General features: G+C 64.5%; 2 protein-coding genes across 5 annotated transcripts; one reads left to right on the top strand and one right to left on the bottom strand.

The window, feature by feature from the left end:
* Positions 1-213: 213 nt before the first annotated feature.
* Positions 214-10,007, bottom strand: CRELD2 (CRELD disulfide isomerase 2). 2 transcript variants are annotated; one of them, XM_060656064.3, is made up of 10 exons: positions 9,714-10,006; positions 9,109-9,191; positions 8,461-8,571; positions 7,876-7,967; positions 6,788-6,964; positions 5,890-5,985; positions 3,715-3,798; positions 2,303-2,398; positions 1,570-1,716; positions 214-501 (listed from the first exon to the last, which is right to left on the bottom strand). In XM_060656064.3, exons 1-10 carry the CDS (start codon positions 9,846-9,848, stop codon positions 455-457), a joined length of 1,068 nt encoding a protein of 355 aa, XP_060512047.3. In that variant the 5' UTR covers positions 9,849-10,006; the 3' UTR covers positions 214-454. The 2 variants fall into 2 exon arrangements, with proteins under 2 accessions (XP_060512047.3, XP_060512048.3); XM_060656065.3 differs by lacking the exon at positions 5,890-5,985 and having other exon boundaries at positions 9,714-10,007.
* A 242-nt stretch (positions 10,008-10,249) lies between these two features.
* ALG12 (ALG12 alpha-1,6-mannosyltransferase) lies at positions 10,250-19,574 on the top strand. Of its 3 annotated transcripts, none has more exons than XM_060656061.3 (10): positions 10,250-10,361; positions 13,781-14,005; positions 14,077-14,209; positions 15,485-15,658; positions 16,315-16,509; positions 16,839-16,942; positions 17,314-17,537; positions 18,534-18,703; positions 18,806-18,881; positions 19,007-19,574. In XM_060656061.3, exons 2-10 carry the CDS (start codon positions 13,838-13,840, stop codon positions 19,242-19,244), a joined length of 1,482 nt encoding a protein of 493 aa, XP_060512044.1. In that variant the 5' UTR covers positions 10,250-10,361; positions 13,781-13,837; the 3' UTR covers positions 19,245-19,574. The 3 variants fall into 3 exon arrangements, with proteins under 3 accessions (XP_060512044.1, XP_060512046.1, XP_060512045.1); XM_060656062.3 differs by having other exon boundaries at positions 10,288-10,361; positions 13,790-14,005; XM_060656063.3 differs by lacking the exon at positions 16,315-16,509.
* The last annotated feature ends 269 nt before the right edge of the window (positions 19,575-19,843 follow it).

Here is a 19,843-nt window from a genome sequence, read left to right as displayed (position 1 = left end):
TGTTCCCTGCCCGAGGGCCCGTCGGTGGCACAGCTGTCCTGATCCCTTGTGCTGAAAGCCCAAAGCAGGCCGCCTCAGGGTGGGCAGGGCTGTCCTCTCCGTGCGGGGCGGTCAGGGGCGCCTTCCAGCCCCAGCGGGGGGGACAGCGACGGCGGACGGAGCTCACTCCGTCCCAAGTCGTTCGTGCTTTTCAGTGAGACAAACTCACACGTGTTCTGTGCCTGACTACCTCCAATGGTCAATTTTATTATAAAGAACGGTAGCAAAATATACAAATCTGCTCAAGAACAAGCAGGAACTGTGGTTTTCCAGATGCCAGATGGGCACAAGTGTTTGAGGGGGAGCAGCTCGCCCTGGACCGTCCGTGGAGGAGCGCGGGTGTGGGGGCCGCCTTTCCCGGGCGTCAGTCTCAATAACTTAAAGGGCAGGTCCGGCTTCCGGCTCCGGACCCACATCACAGATCTTCCCGCGCGGGCGGCTGCGTTGGGTCTTCTGGGACTTCTGCCAGGAAACAAACAGATCGGTTGGTAAAATCCCCGCACGAGGGCCCCGAAGCTGAGGCCGCCAGGTTTTCACGGGGCTGGGGCGGAGCGCGGGCACAAATGTCCCGACAGGGTGGCGCTGGCTCCTCCCGGACGTGGCGGCCCGCTGGCAACACAGCGGGGGGGCGGCCAGGCGCTCTGGAATCAGCTGGGCGGGACGGGAGCCCGGATGATGGTGAGGGGCGTGGGTGGGGAGGCCACGCCAAAGCAGAGGTGGCGTGTGGCTGCTGTCCCGTCCTCTGCTGCGTCCTCGCTCCCTTTGGCGTCTGGTGCGCTCCTGTCCTTGGTGTTCGGGGTGTCCTACGAGGCTGTGCGCTCGCTGGGCTTTACCCCGCTCGGGGCCGGGGGCTCCTGGAGTCGGCGGCACAACCTACTCGCTGGGGAAGACGCCGTCCCTTCCACTCCGTGCTGTCACAGCACTTCTAGGAGCCTCGTGGGAAGAGCCACATCCCCCGGGAGCCGTGGTGACCTCCTAACCCCAGGAGCTGTCAACTGGGCCTAGTGTGCAAACGGGCTCTTTACAGATGATCAAGGTAAGGTGAGGTCACTGGGGCGGGTCCTTCTCCAGTCACCGGTGTCCACACGGGGAGAGGGAAGCATGGACACGCACAGGCCACGGGAAGGCCACGTGGACAGGGGCAGAGACTGGAGGGATGGGGCTGTAAGCCCCGCGGATCCAAGACGCACAGCCACCGGAAGCCGGAGGAGGCCAGGGTCCCTGCCCACGGGCTCAGAGCGGGTCCTGGCCTCAGGCCTCCGGGAAGCTGGCGCAGGGACCACGTGGGGACCGTCCGGTGGCTCCTCTGCCGTCAGCCCGCCTGCTGAGTCCGGTGTCACTGACTCTGCTTCCCGCCCACACCTCAGTCTGTGCATGACCTCTGGGACTCCCCACGGGGACCGTCACCCTCTCGTCTTCCAGGAAGCCCAGCCATCACCCTCCCGGGGACACTTTTCGTGTGTTTCCGAGCCGGCAGCTGTGGCCCGGTGGCCGGTGTCCCTGCCCGTGCTCCGCAGCCAGGCCACTCACCGTCCGCGGCGGTCTGCGTCCGCACACAGGCTGTTTCTGTCTCCTCGAAGCCCTCGGGGCACACGCACACGTAGCTCCCAGGGGTGTTGTAACAGTTCTCGCTTTCTCTCGTGCACACTTTTTCCGCCAGCGAGCACTCGTCTACGTCTGCGGTAAAGACATCCCACTGTAACCACTGTAACGGATTCCTCTGTTCGGCAGACACACGTCGTGATCACGAGATTCTCATAACTCGCTCGCGCACAGAAAGCCGAAGATCGGAAACATCTCGTCGGAGAAGAGAGGGAGAGGGCGGAGTTTAACAGAGGCGTCGGGGGTCAGGCCACGCGCGGCCGGAAAGCAGAGAAGCACGGCGCAGGCGAGGAGGCGGGAGGCCCGGCGTCAGCTCGCCCAGCGAGGTCGGTGGATTCGCTGCCCTTTTCCAAGTGGGTTCCAGCCGCCCCAACTGTGGAGGGGACCACGGGGGCCGGGTCACCCCCGGCTGACGGGGAAACGGGGGTGGGGTGCGGGAGCCCCAGGCCACAGGATCACCAGCACCACGCACATGGCGGGGGGGGGGGGGGGGAGGCGTCTGCTGCTCCCGCGTCACACGCTCTTGAAGCTGGAGGAACGGGGTCTGTGGAGAAGAGCCGGAGCCGGCGCCCCCCGCCCCCCGGCTCGTCACGGGACCGGTCGCATCGTGGCCTCCCTGCGGCGCTCCATCCCAGTCCAGCACAGACACAACCGCACTGACCTGCACACTGGCCGCTCTCCTTGGTGTAGCCCGGGGCGCACTCTTTACACTGCTCTGGACCCTTCCCCGTGCAGCCCACACAGGTAGAATCACATTCTAGAAACAAGGGGGAAAGGCAATGACAACATCGGACACTGTCCCGTGGGCACACGGGGTCTGGCGCCACGCCACGTGGGAACCCGGGTGCTCCGGCCTCTCCCACCCCACCCCTGCCGCCAAGCACGGGCTTCAGGCGGCAGGGCGGAGACTCAGCGACCGTGCACGGGAAGCCCACGGACAGGCACCCTCCGCACCCTCTTGTTGGAGCCGGTATCGGGGGGTGGCCGCCTGCCTCATGACAGGCGGCTGGGAGCTCAGTACGAACACCCTTCCCGGGTGAGGCCCACGCGTCACAGAGAGGGGCCCACGCGGCACGTGGGGAGGCCCCCAGCCTCCCGGGGACGGCGTGGCCCTACAACGCACACCCCCAGAGCAGTTTGGAACCAGTGCGAGAAAACAGTGACCAACACGAAAAGCTTTAATCTACTAAGGAATTCAAAGTGCGTAACTGCGGGAGAACTGGTCTGACTCAAACAGCCAGCGACACAGGTCGTCGAAGAAACTGGCGGAGTCAGGACGTGCTCTGCAATCGCACACACGCGTGTACGTGACGTACACGATGTGACAGGACGGACGAAGACGGTCACGGCGTTGTTGAGTGAAAAAGGCAAGGAGACACTGGGGAGCGTATCAGGACTAGTAACAGAGGCTCCCTCTCCGTGGAATTGATGGCTTTTAAATATTACTTTCAACTCATTTGAATTTTCTGTAACAAGTACCTATCACTTGGGTTGCCACCTTAAACTTTTTTTTGAGAGAGAGAGAGAGGGGGCAGGGGAGCCCGTGCATAGGGACGTGCATGTGGGGGAGGGGCAGAGAGAGAGGGAGAACAAATCCCAAGCAGGCTCCACGCTCGGTGCAGAGCCCCACGCGGGGCTCAGTCTCACCACCCTGAGATCATAACCTGAGCCAAAATCAAGAGCTGGACGCTTAACCGACTGAGCCACCCAGGCGCCCATCACCTTCAACTTTCTAAAGTAGGTAGAGAGGCGCCTGGGTGGCTCAGTCGGTTGAGCGCTGAGCGTCCAACTTCGGCTCAGGTCGTGATCTCACAGTTCGTGGGTTCGAGCCCCACGTCGGGGTCTGTGTGGACGGCTCAGAGCCTGGAGCCTGCTGCGGATTCTGTGTCGTCTTCTCTCTGCCCCTCCCCTACTCGTGCTCTTTCTCTCTCAAAAATAAACAAACAAACATTAAAAAGAACTTAAAGTAGGTAGAACATAAGAAAGTCACGTGAACGTTTGAAAAGGGAGAATCGGCAGGGCCCAGGGCCCAGGAGGTGCGTGCCCGCCCCGGAGGAGCCCATGCCCAGGCACCTTCGCACACGAACGAGCCGTTGACGTTCTCGCAGTACTGCTGGTCGCCGCACGGAGGCGTCTCGGCCGCGCACTCGTCCACGTCTGGAAGGCAGCGGCACAGCCGTGAGGGGCCGGCCCGGACCACCTTCGCCATGATGCAACCCGGGGCTGGGGCCGGACAGGGAGGTGGCCTCCCACGTGCAGGGGTGACAACCAGGGACATTAAGCGGTCCCAGGGGAGGGGCCGCTGCGAGGGACCAACGGCTACCGCGTGAGCACTCTGTGCTTCCGCGTGGACTCGGATGAGCTCCAGGTCGGTGTCGGGGCCCCTCCCTCCCCACTGGAGGCATCAGGTACAAGCCTGACGCCCCTAACTGAGGGGCGAAACCAAAGCTGACATACGAGGGGAGGAGGGCACCCCGGCCTCGACCCGCCCCTCCTCCCGCCTGCCTGCCGGCATCCGGACCTGGGGAAGAGCCCCTGGGCCACTGCCAGACCCTCCCCGGGGCCTTCTGCAGGGCTGGGTTTGGAGCCAGTGCTCCAAGGCCCGCTGCAGCTCAGAAGAAGGACACAGCTGAAGCGGGCAGTGGCTACCAGGCTGGGTGGGGAGGCGATGGATGGGGAGAGCCAAGGCCCGGGGCCTCAGCTCGGGAGCGTGTGTGTCAGAAGGCATGCCTCCTCTCTGTGGCTGTGAAGCACCTGTGTGTGGCTCTCCAGGCCCAAGGGAGGTCCCTGCCAGTGGCCGCACACCAGCAGGTCCTGGAGAAAGGAGAGGGAGGGAGGGAGGAGAGAAGTGGGAGGAAGGGGACGAGGGCTGGAGGAGAAGAGAAGGGGGGGGAGAGAGAAGAGGAAGAGAGAAGAGAAGAGAAGAGAAGAGAAGAGAAGAGAAGAGAAGAGGGAAGGAGAAGAGGGGAGGAGTCGGGGGGTAGGAGGGGGAGGAGGAGGAAGAAGAGAGAGAAGAGAGGATGGAAAGGATGGAAGAAGAAGAGAGAAAAAAGGGGAGAAAGAGAGGAGGAAAACAGGAGGAGGGGGTGGAGGGAAAGAGGAGGGGGAGGAGGATGAGGAGGGGGGAGGAGGGGGGAGGAGGGGGAGGAGGGGGAGGAGGAGGAGGGGGAGGAGGAAGGAGAAGGGGGAGGAGGGGGAGGAGGGGGAGGAGGGGGAGGAGGGAAGGAAGAGGGGGAGGAGGAGGAAGGGGGGAAGGGGGGAAGGGGGGAAGGGGGAAGGGGGGAGGAGGGGGAGGAGGAGGAAGGGGGGAGGAGGGGGAAGAGGAGGAGGAAGGGGGGAAGGGGGAGGAGGAGGGGGAGGGGGGAGGGGGGAGGAGGGAGGAGGAGGGGGAGGGGGGAGGAAGGGGGAGGGGGAGAGGGGGGAGGAAGGGGGAGGGGGAGGGGGAGGGGGAGGAGGGAGGAGGGGGAGGAGGGAGGGGGAGGGAGGGAGGAGGACGGGGGAGGGAGGAGGGAGGGAGGAGGAGGGAGGGAGGGAGGAGGAGGGAGGAGGGAGGGAGGGAGGAGGAGGGAGGAGGAGGGAGGAGGGAGGGAGGAGGGAGGGGGAGGGAGGAGGAGGGAGGAGGGAGGGAGGAGGGAGGGAGGGAGGAGGGAGGGGGAGGGAGGGAAGGGGGAGGGGGAAGGGGACGGGGAGGGGGGAGGGGGACGGGGGAGGGGGGAGGGGGACGGGGGAGGGGGGAGGGGGAGGAGGAGGAGGAGGGGGGGAGGGGGGGGAGGAGGGGGAGGAGGGGGGGGAGGAGGGGGAGGAGGGGGAGGAGGGGGAGGGGGAGGAGGAGGGGGGGGAGGGGGAGGAGGAGGAGGGGAGGAGGGAGGGGGAAGGAGGAGGGGAGGAGGGAGGGGGAAGGAGGAGGGGGAGGAGGAGGGGGAAGGAGGAGGGGGAGGAGGAGGGGGAGGAGGGAGAGGAGGAGGGGGAGGAGGGAGGGGGGGAGGGAGAGGAGGAGGGGGAGGAGGGAGAGGAGGAGGGGGAGGAGGGAGAGGAGGAGGGGGAGGAGGGAGAGGAGGAGGGGGAGGAGGGAGGGGGGAGGGGAGGGGGAGGAGGGAGGGGGAGGAGGGAGGGGGAGGGGGAGGAGGGAGGGGGAGGGGGAGGAGGGAGGGGGAGGGGGAGGGGGAGGGGGAGGAGCGAGGGGGGAGGGGGAGGGGGGAGGGAGGAGGGAAGGCCAGGCCCCAGGAGCCCACGCAGCCTCAGCCTCACCCACGCAGGCGCCGTCCTCCCGCGCCCAGCCCTCTTGGCACTGGCCGCAGTCTCTGTTGGTGGGGCCCGTGCACATCTTACACGACTCGTCACAGGCTGGAAAGCAGAGGCGGGACGGCCGCCAGTAAGCGTAAATCCCGCTCTGAGTAACGAGCGCGACGCAGAGATCATCTCAGAAAGTAGGGATTTACCTTCAGTGGAACGAAAACAAAACCCAGAAACAAATGAGGAAGAAACCCCCGAAAGCGGCCCTCGGTCAACGAGAGAAAAAACCACTCTTGCGACTCGTGATCCGGACGGGGGGCTCTCTCCTCGGCTCCAGGGAAATAGTTGAGGGCCTGAGCGCTCACCCAGAGCGCCCAGGACACCTCCGAAGACCCAGGTAGGAGAGCCCCCCGTACTCGATGCCGAGACGCTGTGTCCTCTCAAGGGGACCTGGGGCCGGGAGGTCCCGCCACGTGACCTCAGCCCCCCGTTCCCGCACGTGCCCCCCCCACCCCACCTCCTGCAGCGACGCGGGCCGGGGCCCAGAGTGGCCTTGGCTCACTCCAGACGCTCCGCCTCGGTGACCGCGCGCTGACGACAGCTGCAGAGGGAGGGCAAGCCCGCGAGGGGACACTAAAGGCAGCAGGTCACCAGGAGCCCGATGAGCATGGCTGTGACACACCGTCCACCCTCCCCTCCTTCTCCGGAGGACGTCGGGAGAACGGGACTCACTTCCCTCCCGGGGGCTGTTTAGGGCTGGGAGGCAAGAGCACCGCGGCCTATCCTCCTGCTTCCCTTCCCGTGGCTCCTGCGTGCCCCCCGGGCTCCCGGGATGTGGGTAAGAGCCAAGGGATGCGTCTGTCGCGCCGAGGACCGTGGGCTGAAGCCCTGGCCACCCGTGCTGCTGCGGTACCTGTGCAGATGCTGTGCGTCTCATTCCTCAGCGAGCTGAAGTAGCCGTCCACGCAGTCGGTGCACGTGGCCCCCTGGTACCCAGGGTGGCACTGGCAGGACCCGTCCCCCTGCCTGCTGCCGTCCCCGCTGCAGTGCCCGTTCCCGCTGCAGGGCCTCTGGGACCCGCCCTGGCACGCTGGGGGCGACACAGACCCACCGCTCAGAGCTCAGCCCCGGGGCGGGGGCTGGGCTCACATCCAGAGGACGCCCACCCACCCCCCGCTCACAAAGTAGCTTTCTGGAAGTCCCGCTAAAATCCAAGCCACGCTTCGCCCCCAGAACAAGCGCCTGGGGTTGGGATTTACAGGTGCCTGCATGCGACCCGGGGGGCCCGTGGGCATGTGGGTCACTGCCCGGGAGCCAGCCGGGGGCTCTGGGCAGCCTCACCTGAAACCCGGGGACAAGGATGCTCACACGTGGAGCGAGTAGGACTGCTTGGGACCATGACATCGGCCCGCTGCAGCCCCGTGGCAGCGGGACGGGAGGAAAGGTAGGTAGGAGGGGGCCGCGGCCAGGGAGAGAGTCTGAGCTTGGAAAATGTGCCACTTGATCCAGCTGATCAAGGTGAGTGACTTTGGTGGCTTCAGTTTCGAAGTCCACGTCTTGATGTAAGAGCGTGGCTTCCCTACTTAAGGCTGGCACGATGCATCCATCCCGACAGATGTGACTGCCCCCCCCCCCCCCGCCCCAGACTTGTCTCTGCTCCTCCGTGGGCAGAGCTGGGCCGGGGGCCACGCAAGCCACAGAGCCAACTCCTTGCACTCAGGGGGCAGCGCCCACGCGGGCAGGTTAAAACTGGCCCACAGGTGGACTACGGGAGGTCTGTAGACCCTGAATTAGAAGCCCAGTTGGGATCAGATGCTCAGAGCGGTGCGGCCCAAAGGAGAAGGTCCCTGGGGTGAGGGCAGCAGCGACACAGCAGCCCCAGGGCCAGGTGGAGGTGGCATGGACTGTCCCTTTGCCGACCCTGCTCCCACCCGCCCGGGAATCACCACACGGGCACCGGCAATGACCCGGGGCACTTGAGACTCCCCGAGAAAAACATACCAAGGCAGTCCGGCCCGTACGTTCCTGGCGAACAGCAAACTTCCAGGGTTTTCACACAAAACCATTCAAATAAGTCAGGATACTCCTTCTTCCTGAGGAATCGAAAACGCGTTCGTTAAAGCTCACGTGACAGATTTCTTCAACACAAAATCATAGTTTGTGACGACGTGTGCTCCAGGGTATCGTAACGTCAGGGAAACACCAGTGCAGGCGGGACGGACTTCTCCAGTTACGGACCTCACCGGGATCATCGTGTTAAGGTAATAAGAGATGCTAACGTGCGGACAAGAGAGAAGACGCGCGTGTGGAAACTCTCGGAGGTCTGAAATTATTTCAAAATTATGAATTAAAAAATAAGAAGCCACTGGTGTGTTTCAACAAACACCCGGGGAGAGCAGGGTTGGGGTGGGGGGGCCGGAGAGCCAGGCTGGGGCACGCGAGGGGGCCCCAGGTAACGGGGCGGGGGGTGCGGGAGATGCACTGGGTGTAGGGGTGCAGGGCTGGGGAATGGGGGGGCCCTGGGGTCTGGGGAACAGGGTGGGGGGTGCAGGGGTGTGGGGGGCGCAGGGGGTGTGGGACACTCACAGCCTCAGCCACCAGGCCTCCAGGCGTTCCTCATGCTCCTCTAGCATGCTGTGACAGTCGAAGTCGCTGCTGCCACACAGGCTCTCCATGATCTCCAGCAGCCGGACCTCGCTGAAACACAAGCCCATCAGCACCACAGAGTGAGAAGGCGAGTCGAGGCGTCGGTGTGCATCCCACAGGACATCCCCCCTTGGCGCAAGGCGGGAAGGACGGTGGCACTTCAGTAGGAAAAGACCCTCAGCAGACACATCAGGTGGGCTGGGTGCCCTGTGATGAATGAAACTCAGAGAACAGGTGGTCGTGCGGCAGGTGTGGGGCCCACCAGGGGAGCCCCTGAAGTTGGGGGCAGGGGCTGGAGTCCTGGGTGGAGGAGAGAGGGCTAAGCCCACCAGCAGGGGAAGCCAGTGACATTTCACGTGGGGGGACTCACCGTCCAGGATGCATCATTAAGAGACCACCCAGTCCACTGTGTGCGGACTGGATACGGGGAAAAGTGTGGAAGCCAAAAGGCCATGTAGGGGCCAGCAGACAGGTGACGCTATGGGAGGGACCCTTCCGTGTATTTGTCATCAACGCGGGTGACAACGTTCACAGGAACACGTCAAGTACCAAAGCTGGGCTGCCCAGAGCAGGGGTGGTGGCACCCACCTGAATTCATACTTGGATAGCGCCTTTTCCTCCCAAGCCGTGTTCCCGCCGCCAAAGTTCTTCTTTGCGGTGTCCGCCATTCCCTGCGGGGACACGGTGGAGACGGGGCTCAGTGCCGCGGCCCCCACCCACGTCCGTTGTGAGAGCAACCCTAGTCCATCATGGTGACTCCCCAAGCCCACTGACAGGTCGCCGCCATTCATTGCGTGGGTGATCCTGGGTCCATCACGAGGGTGATGTCCGTGTCAGGACTGACTCTGGCCCATCTCTGGGCTACCCTGGGTCCCTGACCCTGGTCCCCTGTGGGCTGACCTCAGGTCCATGATGGAGTGACTCCGGCCCACTCAGGGTGACCCCGGCCCACGGAGGGGTTACCCTGGATCCTTGATCCTCGTCCGTTGTGGGTTGACCTCAGGTCCACGGTGGAGTGACTCCGGCCCATCTCGGGGTGACCCTCGACCGTTGTGGGCCGACCCGGATCCACCGCAGGCTTACCCTGGGTCCAGGACCCCGATCCATCGCGGGACGACCCCGGCCCCGCCGCCCCCCAAGGCCGGTCCCGACCCCGACCCCGACCCCGCGTCTGCGTGGGGTGACCGGCCCACCTGGTTGAACTTGTCCACCAGCTCCCGGCAGCGCTTGCAGGGCGTCGCCTTCTTGGCGGTCTCACCAGGCGGCGGCGGCAGCAGCAGCAGCAGCAGCAGCAGCAGCCCCAGCGCGGCCGGGGTAGGGGGGCGCATGGCGGGCCGAGGCGGGCAGCGTTGCGCAGGACGCGGCCGCGCGGGCACTGGCCGAGGTCCGGCGGGAAGCGGCGCAGCACTCGGCCTCTGCGGCCGCCCACCGCTCCGCGGTGCCGGCAGTTCCCGGGGCTACTTGACGGTGCCGGGCGGGATCCCGCCCGGCGCCAGCCCTCGCGCCGCTATTGGTCGGAGGGACCCACCCCGTCCTCATGTGGCCCAATCCGGGCTCGCCACGAGAAGCGACCAATAAGAAGACCCCGGGTCAGCGTCCAGCGGGGAGGGGGTGGGGACGGGGGCGTGGAAATCGGAGCCTGCCCCTCGCGCGCACCGGCCGCGGCGGCCATCTTTACTCCGGGCAGGGAGGGCGTCCCGCTGCGGTGGTAGCGAGGTTTTGGTGGCCATGTTAGGTTTGGGCAAGGGCTTCGCGTCCGTTCTCCGCTTCCGCCACCCCGCTTCCGGCCGCGGGCTGCCTAGGGCGCCGCGCATCGAGGGACGCCGCCGGCGGCAGGCGAGGTCAGCGCGCGGTACCGCGGCCGGGGCTCTCGGGACGGGCGGAGGGCGGGGGCGGGACGCGGGCTCTCGGTGCGGGCGGCGGGGACCCCGAACCGGCGCTCGCGTCGCGCTCCTCCGTCCTCAGCGCCGGTGCTCCTCGCCGGGAGCCTGGGGACAGTGTCCTGGGGCCCAGGTCCCGCGTTTCCCTGCCTGCCCGAGGCCGCTGGCTCGGGAACCGAGGTGGAAATGGAACCGAGACGGGCGCGATCTGGGTTCCAGCGACGAAGCGCCGAAGGAGGACGCTCCACAGGGTGGCTACTGGTCTGCGGTGCACCGGGCCGCTTGTGTGCCCGGTGTGAGCGGAGCCCTCAGCACCCGCAGTGGCAGGGGCCGGACGGCCTTCACGGGTCGCCTCCTCAGCGGAGACGAACCGGGCCTGTCCACCTGTGCGCGCCCGGGCTGACCCGCGCGGCCGGACATGCGCTCACGCCCTCCGCCCGGTTTCTGTGCCCGCTGCCCGCCCCGGCCCGGCCAGCGTCCCGGCCCGGCCAGCGTCCCGGCCCAGCGTCGGCAGTGCTGGCGTCCTCCGGGATCAGGGGCGCACCTGCTGCTTGTGCCCGTGGTCGGTCCTCAGCCGAGAACACACAGTCCTGGGGCTGAGAAGCCCCTGTGGCGAGGGAGCCCGGAGTCCCGCACACACGTGTGCCCCTCACAGCTTGTGAGAGGACAGAATGGGGTTCCCTGCAGGGGAGCGTGCTCTGGGCCCCACACACAGGGGGTCTGTGGGCAGGCGGGTTCTTAGCTGACCTGGGACCGCTGTGAGCCGGAGTCAGGTTCCCGCCAAGCAGCATTTCTCCTGCAGACGTTTGCACAGCTTGGTGTGTAAATGCTTTCTATTTCTTTAACCTTTTTTTTTTTTTTTTCCATACCAGTAAGAAGAACAGAGAATAGTGTGTGAATATTCTGTGGTCTCCTTGGCTTCACTGGAAATTAAAACGTTAATGCTGGTTTTTTGTTTTTTTTTTTAATGTGGAGAGAGAGCGCGCACGAGCAGGGGAGGGGCAGAGAGGGAGAGAGAGAATCCCAAGCGGGCTCACACTGTCAGCGCAGACAGAGCCCCGCTCGGGGCTCGAACTCAGGAGCCGTGAGATCATGACCTGAGCCGAAATCAAGAGTCAGATGCTTAACCGGCTGAGCCACCCAGGTGCCCCAGCGCTAATGTACTTTTAATGAAAACGTAAGCTGGCGTGATGAGGCCCACGTTGAAGAGTTTTACCGAATTTCTTCTCCAAGTAGTTTGTTGAGCACCTACTGTGCGCCAGGCTCTGCTGCTAGAACCGTGAATCAGCCACGCAGGCCCTGCCCCCAGGACATGAGCCCAGCAGGGAGACAGTCAGCCACGTTTCATTCACACGTGGGCTCCTGTGATGACCAGAGTCCATCCTTGCTGAGGGTACTGGGGGCGGGTGGACCAGAGAAATCCCATCAAGGAGCTTACACGTTAGAAAGAGGGAGACAAATTGGGGCGCCTGGGTGGCTCAGTCGGTTGAGCATCTGGCTTCAACGTAGGTCATGATCTCTCGGTTCGTGGGTTTGAGCCTCGCTGTGCTGACAGCTCAGAGCCTGGAGTCTTCTCTGGATTCTGTGTCCCCCTCTCTCTCTCTCTGTCCCCTCCCCTGCTCATGCTGTGTCTCTCTCTGTTAAAATTAATTAAACGTTTAAAAAAGGTTTAAAGAGAGAAGGAGACAAATTATAACACCCTTGTTCATCCATGGTTTTTATATCTGGGAAGAGAAAAAGTTAGGTTACTTTTGAGGGAACTGCTACTTTGGTCGTTCTTAATTATTAAAGCCCTTTTCCCCCCTTCCTGGCCCCACCTCACCACCGCCAGCATTGCCACATCAGGCAGGATTCCTGCTCCTTCCATTCCATGGGTTGTCCTTCCCTTGTTGATTCCCCCCCAGTTGCCATCTTTGGAGACTACAGACTTCTTTTTTTTTTTTTTTTTTAATTTTTAAAAATTGTTTCTTTATTTTGAGAGACAGAGAGTGAGCAGGGGAAGGGCAGAGAGGGAGACAGAATCCGAAGCAGGGTCCGGGCTCTGTGCTGACAGCTCAGAGCTCAAACCCACGAATCGTGAGATCATGAGCTGAGCTGAAGTCAGACCCTTCATCGACTGAGCCACCCAGGCGCTCCTGGAGGCTGCAGACTTCCGAAATCTCTCTCTAATCACAAGGTAGTTTTAGGGGGACCTGGGTAGCTCAGTCGGTTAAGCGTTGACAGTTTCTGCTCACGGTTCCTGAGATCGAGCCCCGTGCTGGGCTCCACGTTTGGTGTGGAGCCTGCTTGGGATTCTCTCCCTCCCTCTCCCTCTGCCCCTACCCTGCATGCGTGTGTGCACACGTGTTCTCCCTCTTTCTCTCTCTCAAATGAAAAAATAAATAAGAAAAAAAGTAGTTTCAGCAAACAGTAAGCACTCTGTCCTTTCTCTTCTGGCCTTTCTGGTTCTGATCAAATAAAACCCAACCTGTTTTAAGAGTAGCCAGAAACACGAAGAAGAATGTGCCGTCTTCCCCCCGCACAAGCAGGACAATCTCCGTGTCTCCTGGGAAGCTTTGTGCTGTAGGCTCTTCCCCAAATCGTCCTGCTGTATTTGGGTGATTTGGGGATCCACTGCAGACACGTCTGTCTGAACACCTCAGGGACACGCTCATGCTCTTTGTCACCTGCATGTTCACCTTGGTGACCGGCGTGGTGCCTCTCAGGGGCTCCCCACGGCTTCCGGCGGGCAGGCGTCCACAGCTCCTGTCCGGTTGTACCTGGACTGCGGGGGCTTCGTGGGCTGTCCTGACCCTGTGTGCCACCTCCTGCCCTCCTGTGGCTGCCCCTCTGTCATCCCCCAGACGCATCCCTCCCACCCTACAGCTGCCTGTCCCGGGGTCTCTCAGCCCGTACCGTGGGGCCCTGCTGTCCCGCCGGGGTTGAGCCTCTCAACTGCAGGGGCCGTCCCGCTGCCCTCCAGAGGCTGGGTCCGCCCGGGGCCCGGCCACGTGGAGGACTGACTCAGTTCTGCAAATAAAGTCTTCCTGGAAAAATACACAGCTTGAAGCCTGAGCCAGCCGGTTAAAGTGTGGAAGGGGCGTCTGGGTGGCTCAGGCTGTGTCCGACTCTTGATCTCAGCTCAGGTCTTAATCTCAGTCAGGGTCACGAGTTCAAGCCCCGCGTGGGGCTCCGCGCTCGGTGTGAAGCTTGCTTTTAAAAAAACGTGAAAGGCGCTCAGGCGTGATTTTTCCTTGAATCCTCTAGTTGGAGGCCTTCTGATCTACAGAAGTGACAGCAGTAGTTCAAAGAGTTCACACTCCCCCTTCACCTGGATCCCCGGGTGTTAACTCACGTGTGACTGTGGAAACTCAGCGATCTGCATTTTCGTTTTGCCCCAGTGCTCACAGGGCAGCAGCGTTGATGGTCGCTGAAGGCACGTGAAGCGGGACATCGCCATGGCGGGGAAGAGGCCGTCGGGCCCAGGCCGGCAGCGCTGGCTGCTGGGGCTGCTGGCGGCCGTGGGCGCCGTCCACCTCTTCACCTGCCCCTACTCCAAAGTGGAGGAGAGCTTTAGTCTGCAGGCCGTGCACGACCTGCTCTACCACCGGCTGGACGTGGACAAGGTGAGCGCCCGCGTCCCGGGCCGTGAGGCACCCCTGCGAGACGTCCGCTGACGCCCCCCTTCTCCCTGCAGTATGACCACCTCGAGTTCCCCGGCGTGGTCCCCAGGACGTTCCTCGGGCCGCTGGCCGTGGCGGTGCTGTCCAGCCCTGCGGTCTGTGTGCTGTCCCTGCTGCAAGCGCCCAAGTTCTATTCTCAGCTAGTAGGTAAGGGGGAGTCCGGACGAGGACAGGTGAGGAGCCGTGCGAAGTCGGGGCTTCGGTCGGCCGGGCTGAGGCCCCCCTCCTTCTGGGCCGTCCTTCCGTCAGAACCCAGGCTGCTTCGTGCGGTGGTCCAAGCTCGGGTGGAGGCCCGAAGTCAGCCCTTTCTGGGCCGTGACCCGGGACAGGTAACTGGGCACCTGTCCACCTGTTCCCGAGACCATGAGGTGAGGGTGCCAGCCGGCCCTGCCCCGGCCGCGGCGGCCGGAGGGGAAGCGGGCGAGATGCACCTCCGGGGGTGGCCGCAGAGGGGCCGGCGGCCACACCTGGAGAGCCGTCCACCCAGGCGGTACGGCGCCTGCATTGGAGGCCTCACTTCCCCCACCTGGAGGCCACCGTCCACAGGGCTTTGTGCAGAGCGTTCTGGGGCTGTGTGCCCATGTATTTTTTAAAACCAAATTCAGAACATTCTGTGTATCTCTCTCTGAAACGTCATTTTTGGTCGATAGTCACCAGTTTTCCATTTTGGTGAATTTTTAAAAACTTATTTTAAGAAAATTTTTTTTAGACAGAGATAAGAGTGCGAGTTGGGGAGGGGCAGAGAGAGAGGGAGACACAGAATCAGAAGCAGGCTCCAGGTCTGAGCTGTCAGCACACAGCCCGACGCGGGGCTCGAACCCACAACCTGTGAGATCATGACCTGAGCCGAAGTCGGACGCTCCACCAACTGAGCCACCCAGGCGCCCCATTTCGGTGAATTTTTATCGTGGCTGCACCCAGACGACATTTGGATCTCCCCCGCTAAGTCAGATACGCTCTCCAGCTAGTTTGTCGGCCTCACGGGCAGGATGTTAAAGACACAGATCCCCGGGGGAGAAGCAGGCCTGCTTCCTGAGAGAACAGATTAGGAAATGGAAATCCGCCGCCATGGGGGGCGGCTGCACAGGCTGGGCTGGTTCAGGGGTGTCGGGGAGCCCCGGATAGTCTCCCCGCCTGGGGAAGGGTGGCCCTGGACACGTCCTGTCCCTGTGGCGTGGGCAGTGCTGATGATGCCGCGCCTGTCACGCGGTCCTGCAGACGCCGCCTGCTCTGCCCGGTGGCCGTGTCCCCCCGAGCCCCCTCCCCAGGCCGCATGGTCCCGGCAGAGCTTCAGGGTCCCCTCCTTCGAGGTGGTCTCACTGCTACTTGGTTGTCAACTTGCACCGCCAGCGGCACTGGCGGAGACCTGCTTTGCCGGCGTCCTGCACGCTGTGGGTCACTCACGGTGCCCTCTTTGTTTAGTCAGAGCCGTCCTGGGACTCGGCGTGATCTCGGGACTCTGGACTTTACAAAAAGAAGTGAGGCGGCAGTTTGGGGCCACGGTGGCCACCATGTTCTGCTGGGTGACGGCCACACAGTTCCACCTGATGTTCTACTGCACCCGGACGCTCCCCAACGTGCTGGCCCTGTCCGTGGGTAGGCGCTTGCCGAGCCGCACTCTCGCTGGGGACCACGGGGTGGGGCGTACCGGCCCGGCGAGGGGGTGTCTGTCAGAAATGCCCGGCGACGGGAAGCGGGGGCCTCTTCTTGGTGCCGGATGGAGGCACGCTTCCCCGCACGTGGCCGGGGCCGCCTGCGAGGGTCTCCCCGGCCTGTGGACAGCTCTGTCCGAGCGTCCTGGGGGTGACCCAGGCAGACGGGGGGAGGCCAAGTGTGGGTAGGAGGGGGGGCCGTGGATGGTGTGGGTTTGGGCGGGGGGGGGGGTCTGTGCCGATCGGGGCAGGGTGTGGCCCGGACGTCCGCGTGCCCGGGGAAGGTGGCAGGCAGGGTGCCCGTCCGAATGAACCCCGCGGGGGGCCAGCGGGACACGCCGCAGGCCCGGGTGCACAGGAGAGGAGGGGAGGCGCTGGGCGCGTGGAGCCTGGGGGGTTTCAGGGCACGCGGGGGCCAGGTGCCGTCAGGCCTGAGAAGCGGCCCCAGGCTGTGTGGTGGCGCCGTGGCGCGGGAGCCGTGGCCGGCCCCGTGTCAGCAGATCTGGGTCTGAGCGGCGTGTGCCGTCCTCTGGCGGGTTCTGCGTGGCTTTCGCCGGGAGGAAGCAAGTCGGCCTGCTTCGGTCACCCCGTGTCTTGCAGTCCTGCCCGCCCTCACGGCCTGGCTGCAGCTGAAGTGGGCCCGCTTCATCCGGCTCTCGGCGTTCGCCATCCTGGTGTTCCGGGCGGAGCTGAGCCTGTTCCTGGGCCTCGTGCTGCTGCTGCTCCTGCGCTCGCGGAGGGTGACGGTGGCGCGGGCCTTGCGCTGCGCCCTGCCGGCCGGGGCTCTCTGCTTAGGTGAGTGGGAGCCGCCGTGGGCTGCTGTGACTGAAGGCGGGGCTCTCGGGAGAGCTGGCCTTCATGTCCCGCAGAGATAAAATGTCTTGGCGCCTCCATCCGCGGGCCGCCCTCGTCCTGGCCGGGAGGGGCGGCTGGCCCCGTCGGGGGAGCCGAGGTCCCGACGCGCCATGCCCCTCTGGAGCAGGGGGCTCGTGGCCGACGCGGCTGCTTCACGGGACGTTGACCTGCGACCTGGGGCTCTGGGGCTGCTGTTCACGCCGCGGCGGCGACGTCCGAGTGGCTCAGGTGGCCGTGTTCTTTCCTGAGGGACTCCTTGATCTTACCAGGACTGACCGTCGCCGTGGACTCCTGTTTTTGGCGAAGTCTCGTGTGGCCGGAGGGAAAGGTGCTTTGGTACAACACCATCCTGAACAAAAGTTCCAACTGGGGAGTATCCTTCCCGTGTGTCTGCGGGGCAGCCTGCAGGGCGGGGCGGGGTGGTCCTCCCCCCTCCCCTCCCCGCGCCTCCTCCCCCCCCTCCCCCCTCCTCAGGCAGCCGCACCTGCCGAGGCACCGCCCTGCTGTTGGGCGCCATTTCCCCTTTAGCCTTCGGGAGGGTCTTTAGCGGGAGCCCGTAGCGTTTTGCTGCGGAACCCGACAGCGTACACACGGGCGGGAAGGACAGCGCGCGAGTCCCACCGGCACGGGCTGTTCTGCAGCCAGGGGGAGGGACGGGTGGCGGGGGGTCCCAGGTGCCGCGGGCAGGAGCGCCTGTCGGCCGTGGCTCGCCGGCGTGCGGCTCCTTGACCCTGCCCCCCGCAGACCTCGCCGCTGCTGTGGTATTTCTACTCGGCCCTGCCCCGCGGCCTGGGCTGCAGCCTGCTGTTCGTGCCGCTGGGCGCCGCGGACAGGCGGGCCCTGGCGCTGCTGCTGCCCTCGCTGGGCTTCGTGGCCCTGTACTCGCTGCTGCCGCACAAGGAGCTGCGGTTCATCATCTACTCCTTCCCTGTGCTCAACATCGTGGCCGCCAGGGGCTGCGCCTGCCTGTGAGCGTCCCGCCACCCCCGCAGCCGCGCCGCACGCGCCCGCTGTCACGTGGGGAGGTGTTGAAGGAGGAGGGCCCGGGGTTGGGACGGGCTGGCCTCCCACCCACCGTGTCGGTGGGGCTGTGGTCAGTCGGGCTGGTCTCCGCGTGGCTGTGCTGACAGTCCCCGGCTCGGTCACCTGGGGGAGGACGTGCCCGGAGCGGCCCCCGCACGGGGCGGCCGAGCGGGCTTCGGCCGGGCGGATGGTCTCCAGGGCTGACTTCGCTGAAGGGCCAGGCCCCACCGAGCAGAGAGCGGCAGAGCGGATGACCGGGGAAGGGTCAGGGAAGCGCTCGACCCACGGGCGTGGGGCACAAGGTGCTGTGGGGGTTTCCGAGGGAGGGGGATGGCCCGGCGACAGAACGAAGGTGCCCCGAGGAGGGCGCCCGGGATAAGGCAGGCTGGTCGAGCGGGGCTGCCCTTCCCTGGAGCAAGGCGGTCACTGCCACGGTAGGAACAGGAGTGACGCGGCCGCTCGGCCGGGCTGAGGGCGCAGAGGGTGTGGCCGGGAGAGGAGGCCCCGCCGCACGGCCCCCGCAGGAGCCGGGAGCCAGGAGTAGGCCGTGCTGTCAAAGAACTAACGCCCGTGAAGGGCAGGAAGCGCCTTGTGCCCGCTCTGCTCCGGGCCTCAGCCCGGGCTCAGCCTCGGGCTCCCATCTGGGTTCACTGGCGGGCGTGGTGCCGGAGGGACGTGCACCCGGCCCGAGGCCACAGGGGGAGCTGCTCAGAGCAGCGGGCGGATTCCATCTCGAGGGCTGGGACGGGAGGGAGGAGGACTCCGTTCATGGAAAATCTGGGCGTCTCAGGTTAGCGAAGCTGGGGCGAACCATGGACAGACTGTTCAGGAGTCCGGGACTGTGCGGGAAGGGGGTTCAGTTCTTGAAACGAGGCCGCAGACTCCACGGGCTGGTGTTGCCGGGGGAGAGCAAGCCTTTCCGTGAAACGCGCTCTTTCCAGGCTGAACAACTACAGGAAGTCTTGGCTGTATAAAGTGGGTTCCGCCCTTGTGGTAGGACACCTGGTGGTGAATGCCATGTACTCGGCCACGGCCCTGTACGTGTCCCACTTCAACTATCCTGGCGGTGTCGCGATGCAGCGGCTGCACGAGCTGGTGGCCCCCGGGACAGGTGGGTGCTTGGGGCCGAGCTGGGCCAGCTGCGGCTCTGGCGGGGGTGGGGAGGGGGAACCCCAGCTCGCCATGCTGACTGAACACGCGTGGTTGTCCACAGATGTCGTCGTGCACATCGACGTGGCCGCCGCACAGACCGGTGTGTCTCGGTTTCTAGAAGTCAACGGCGCCTGGAGGTACGTTCCCGCCAGCTGTGACTGCGGGCGGTGGCGCTCCTCGCAGAGGCCACGTGGGGGCTCCCTGGGGGCATCCGGGCACTGGCGTGGGACCACAGGTGCACGGTCACGCTCTTCCCTCGCAGGTACGAGAAAAAGGAAGATGTGCAGCCTGGGTCGGGGCGTATGCTGGCCTACACGCACCTCCTCGTGGAGGCGGCCCCTGCGCAGCTGGCCCTCTACAGGGACACCCACCGGGTCCTGGCCAGCATCGCGGGCACCACCGGGGTGAGTCTGAACCTGACCCGACTGCCTCCATTTGACGTCAACCTGCAGACAAAGCTGGTGCTCCTCGAGAGGCTCCGCCGGCCTCCTGGCAAATGAGACGATGCGGAGAGCCGAACCGGGGACGTGCCCCGGACGTAGCCCTCAGGGAACAGGCCGGGGTCCTCCACGGCCAGCCCAGACCGAGCACGGCCAGCGGGGACCGCGGGCCTCACCCGGGGGCCTCTCGGAGCACCTGAAAAAGCGCCCCTTCGGGGGAGCTCGTGTGAGACTTGGTGTCGAGGCAGCACCGCTGGACGGCGTCCCCCGCCCACACCCCGAGCTGCAGGGAGAATCCTTCGTGGGCACAGACACGCCATGGTATGGCAGCTCACGTGAAATTGTGGGAATTTAAAGAGGATGGAGAATAAAAATTTGAATGTTTCCTTATTAGAGATTTAACGATACGTGGTATTTCTAGAGGCTGCCTCCGCGTAGGTTGCGTTTTATGTGGTAACTTCGGCATCTTTACGCTTCATCGCCCGAGAATTTATTAAGGACCCAAAATGCATCTGATGCCACCAGACGCCGAAGACGATGCAGGGAAACGGGTGCGCTGCACACACACGCACACACCGCGTGTGCTCACGCCACGTGCACACACGTACCGTGCGCACTCACCACGCGCACTCCTACCACGCACAGGCACACGTCACACC

This window comes from Panthera onca, chromosome B4, assembly GCF_046562875.1.
Source record: "Panthera onca isolate mPanOnc1 chromosome B4, mPanOnc1 haplotype 2, whole genome shotgun sequence".
Lineage (NCBI taxonomy): Eukaryota > Metazoa > Chordata > Mammalia > Carnivora > Felidae > Panthera > Panthera onca.
The sequence above is the reverse complement of the archived record's forward strand: the minus strand, read 5'-3'. Positions and strand labels throughout refer to the sequence as shown.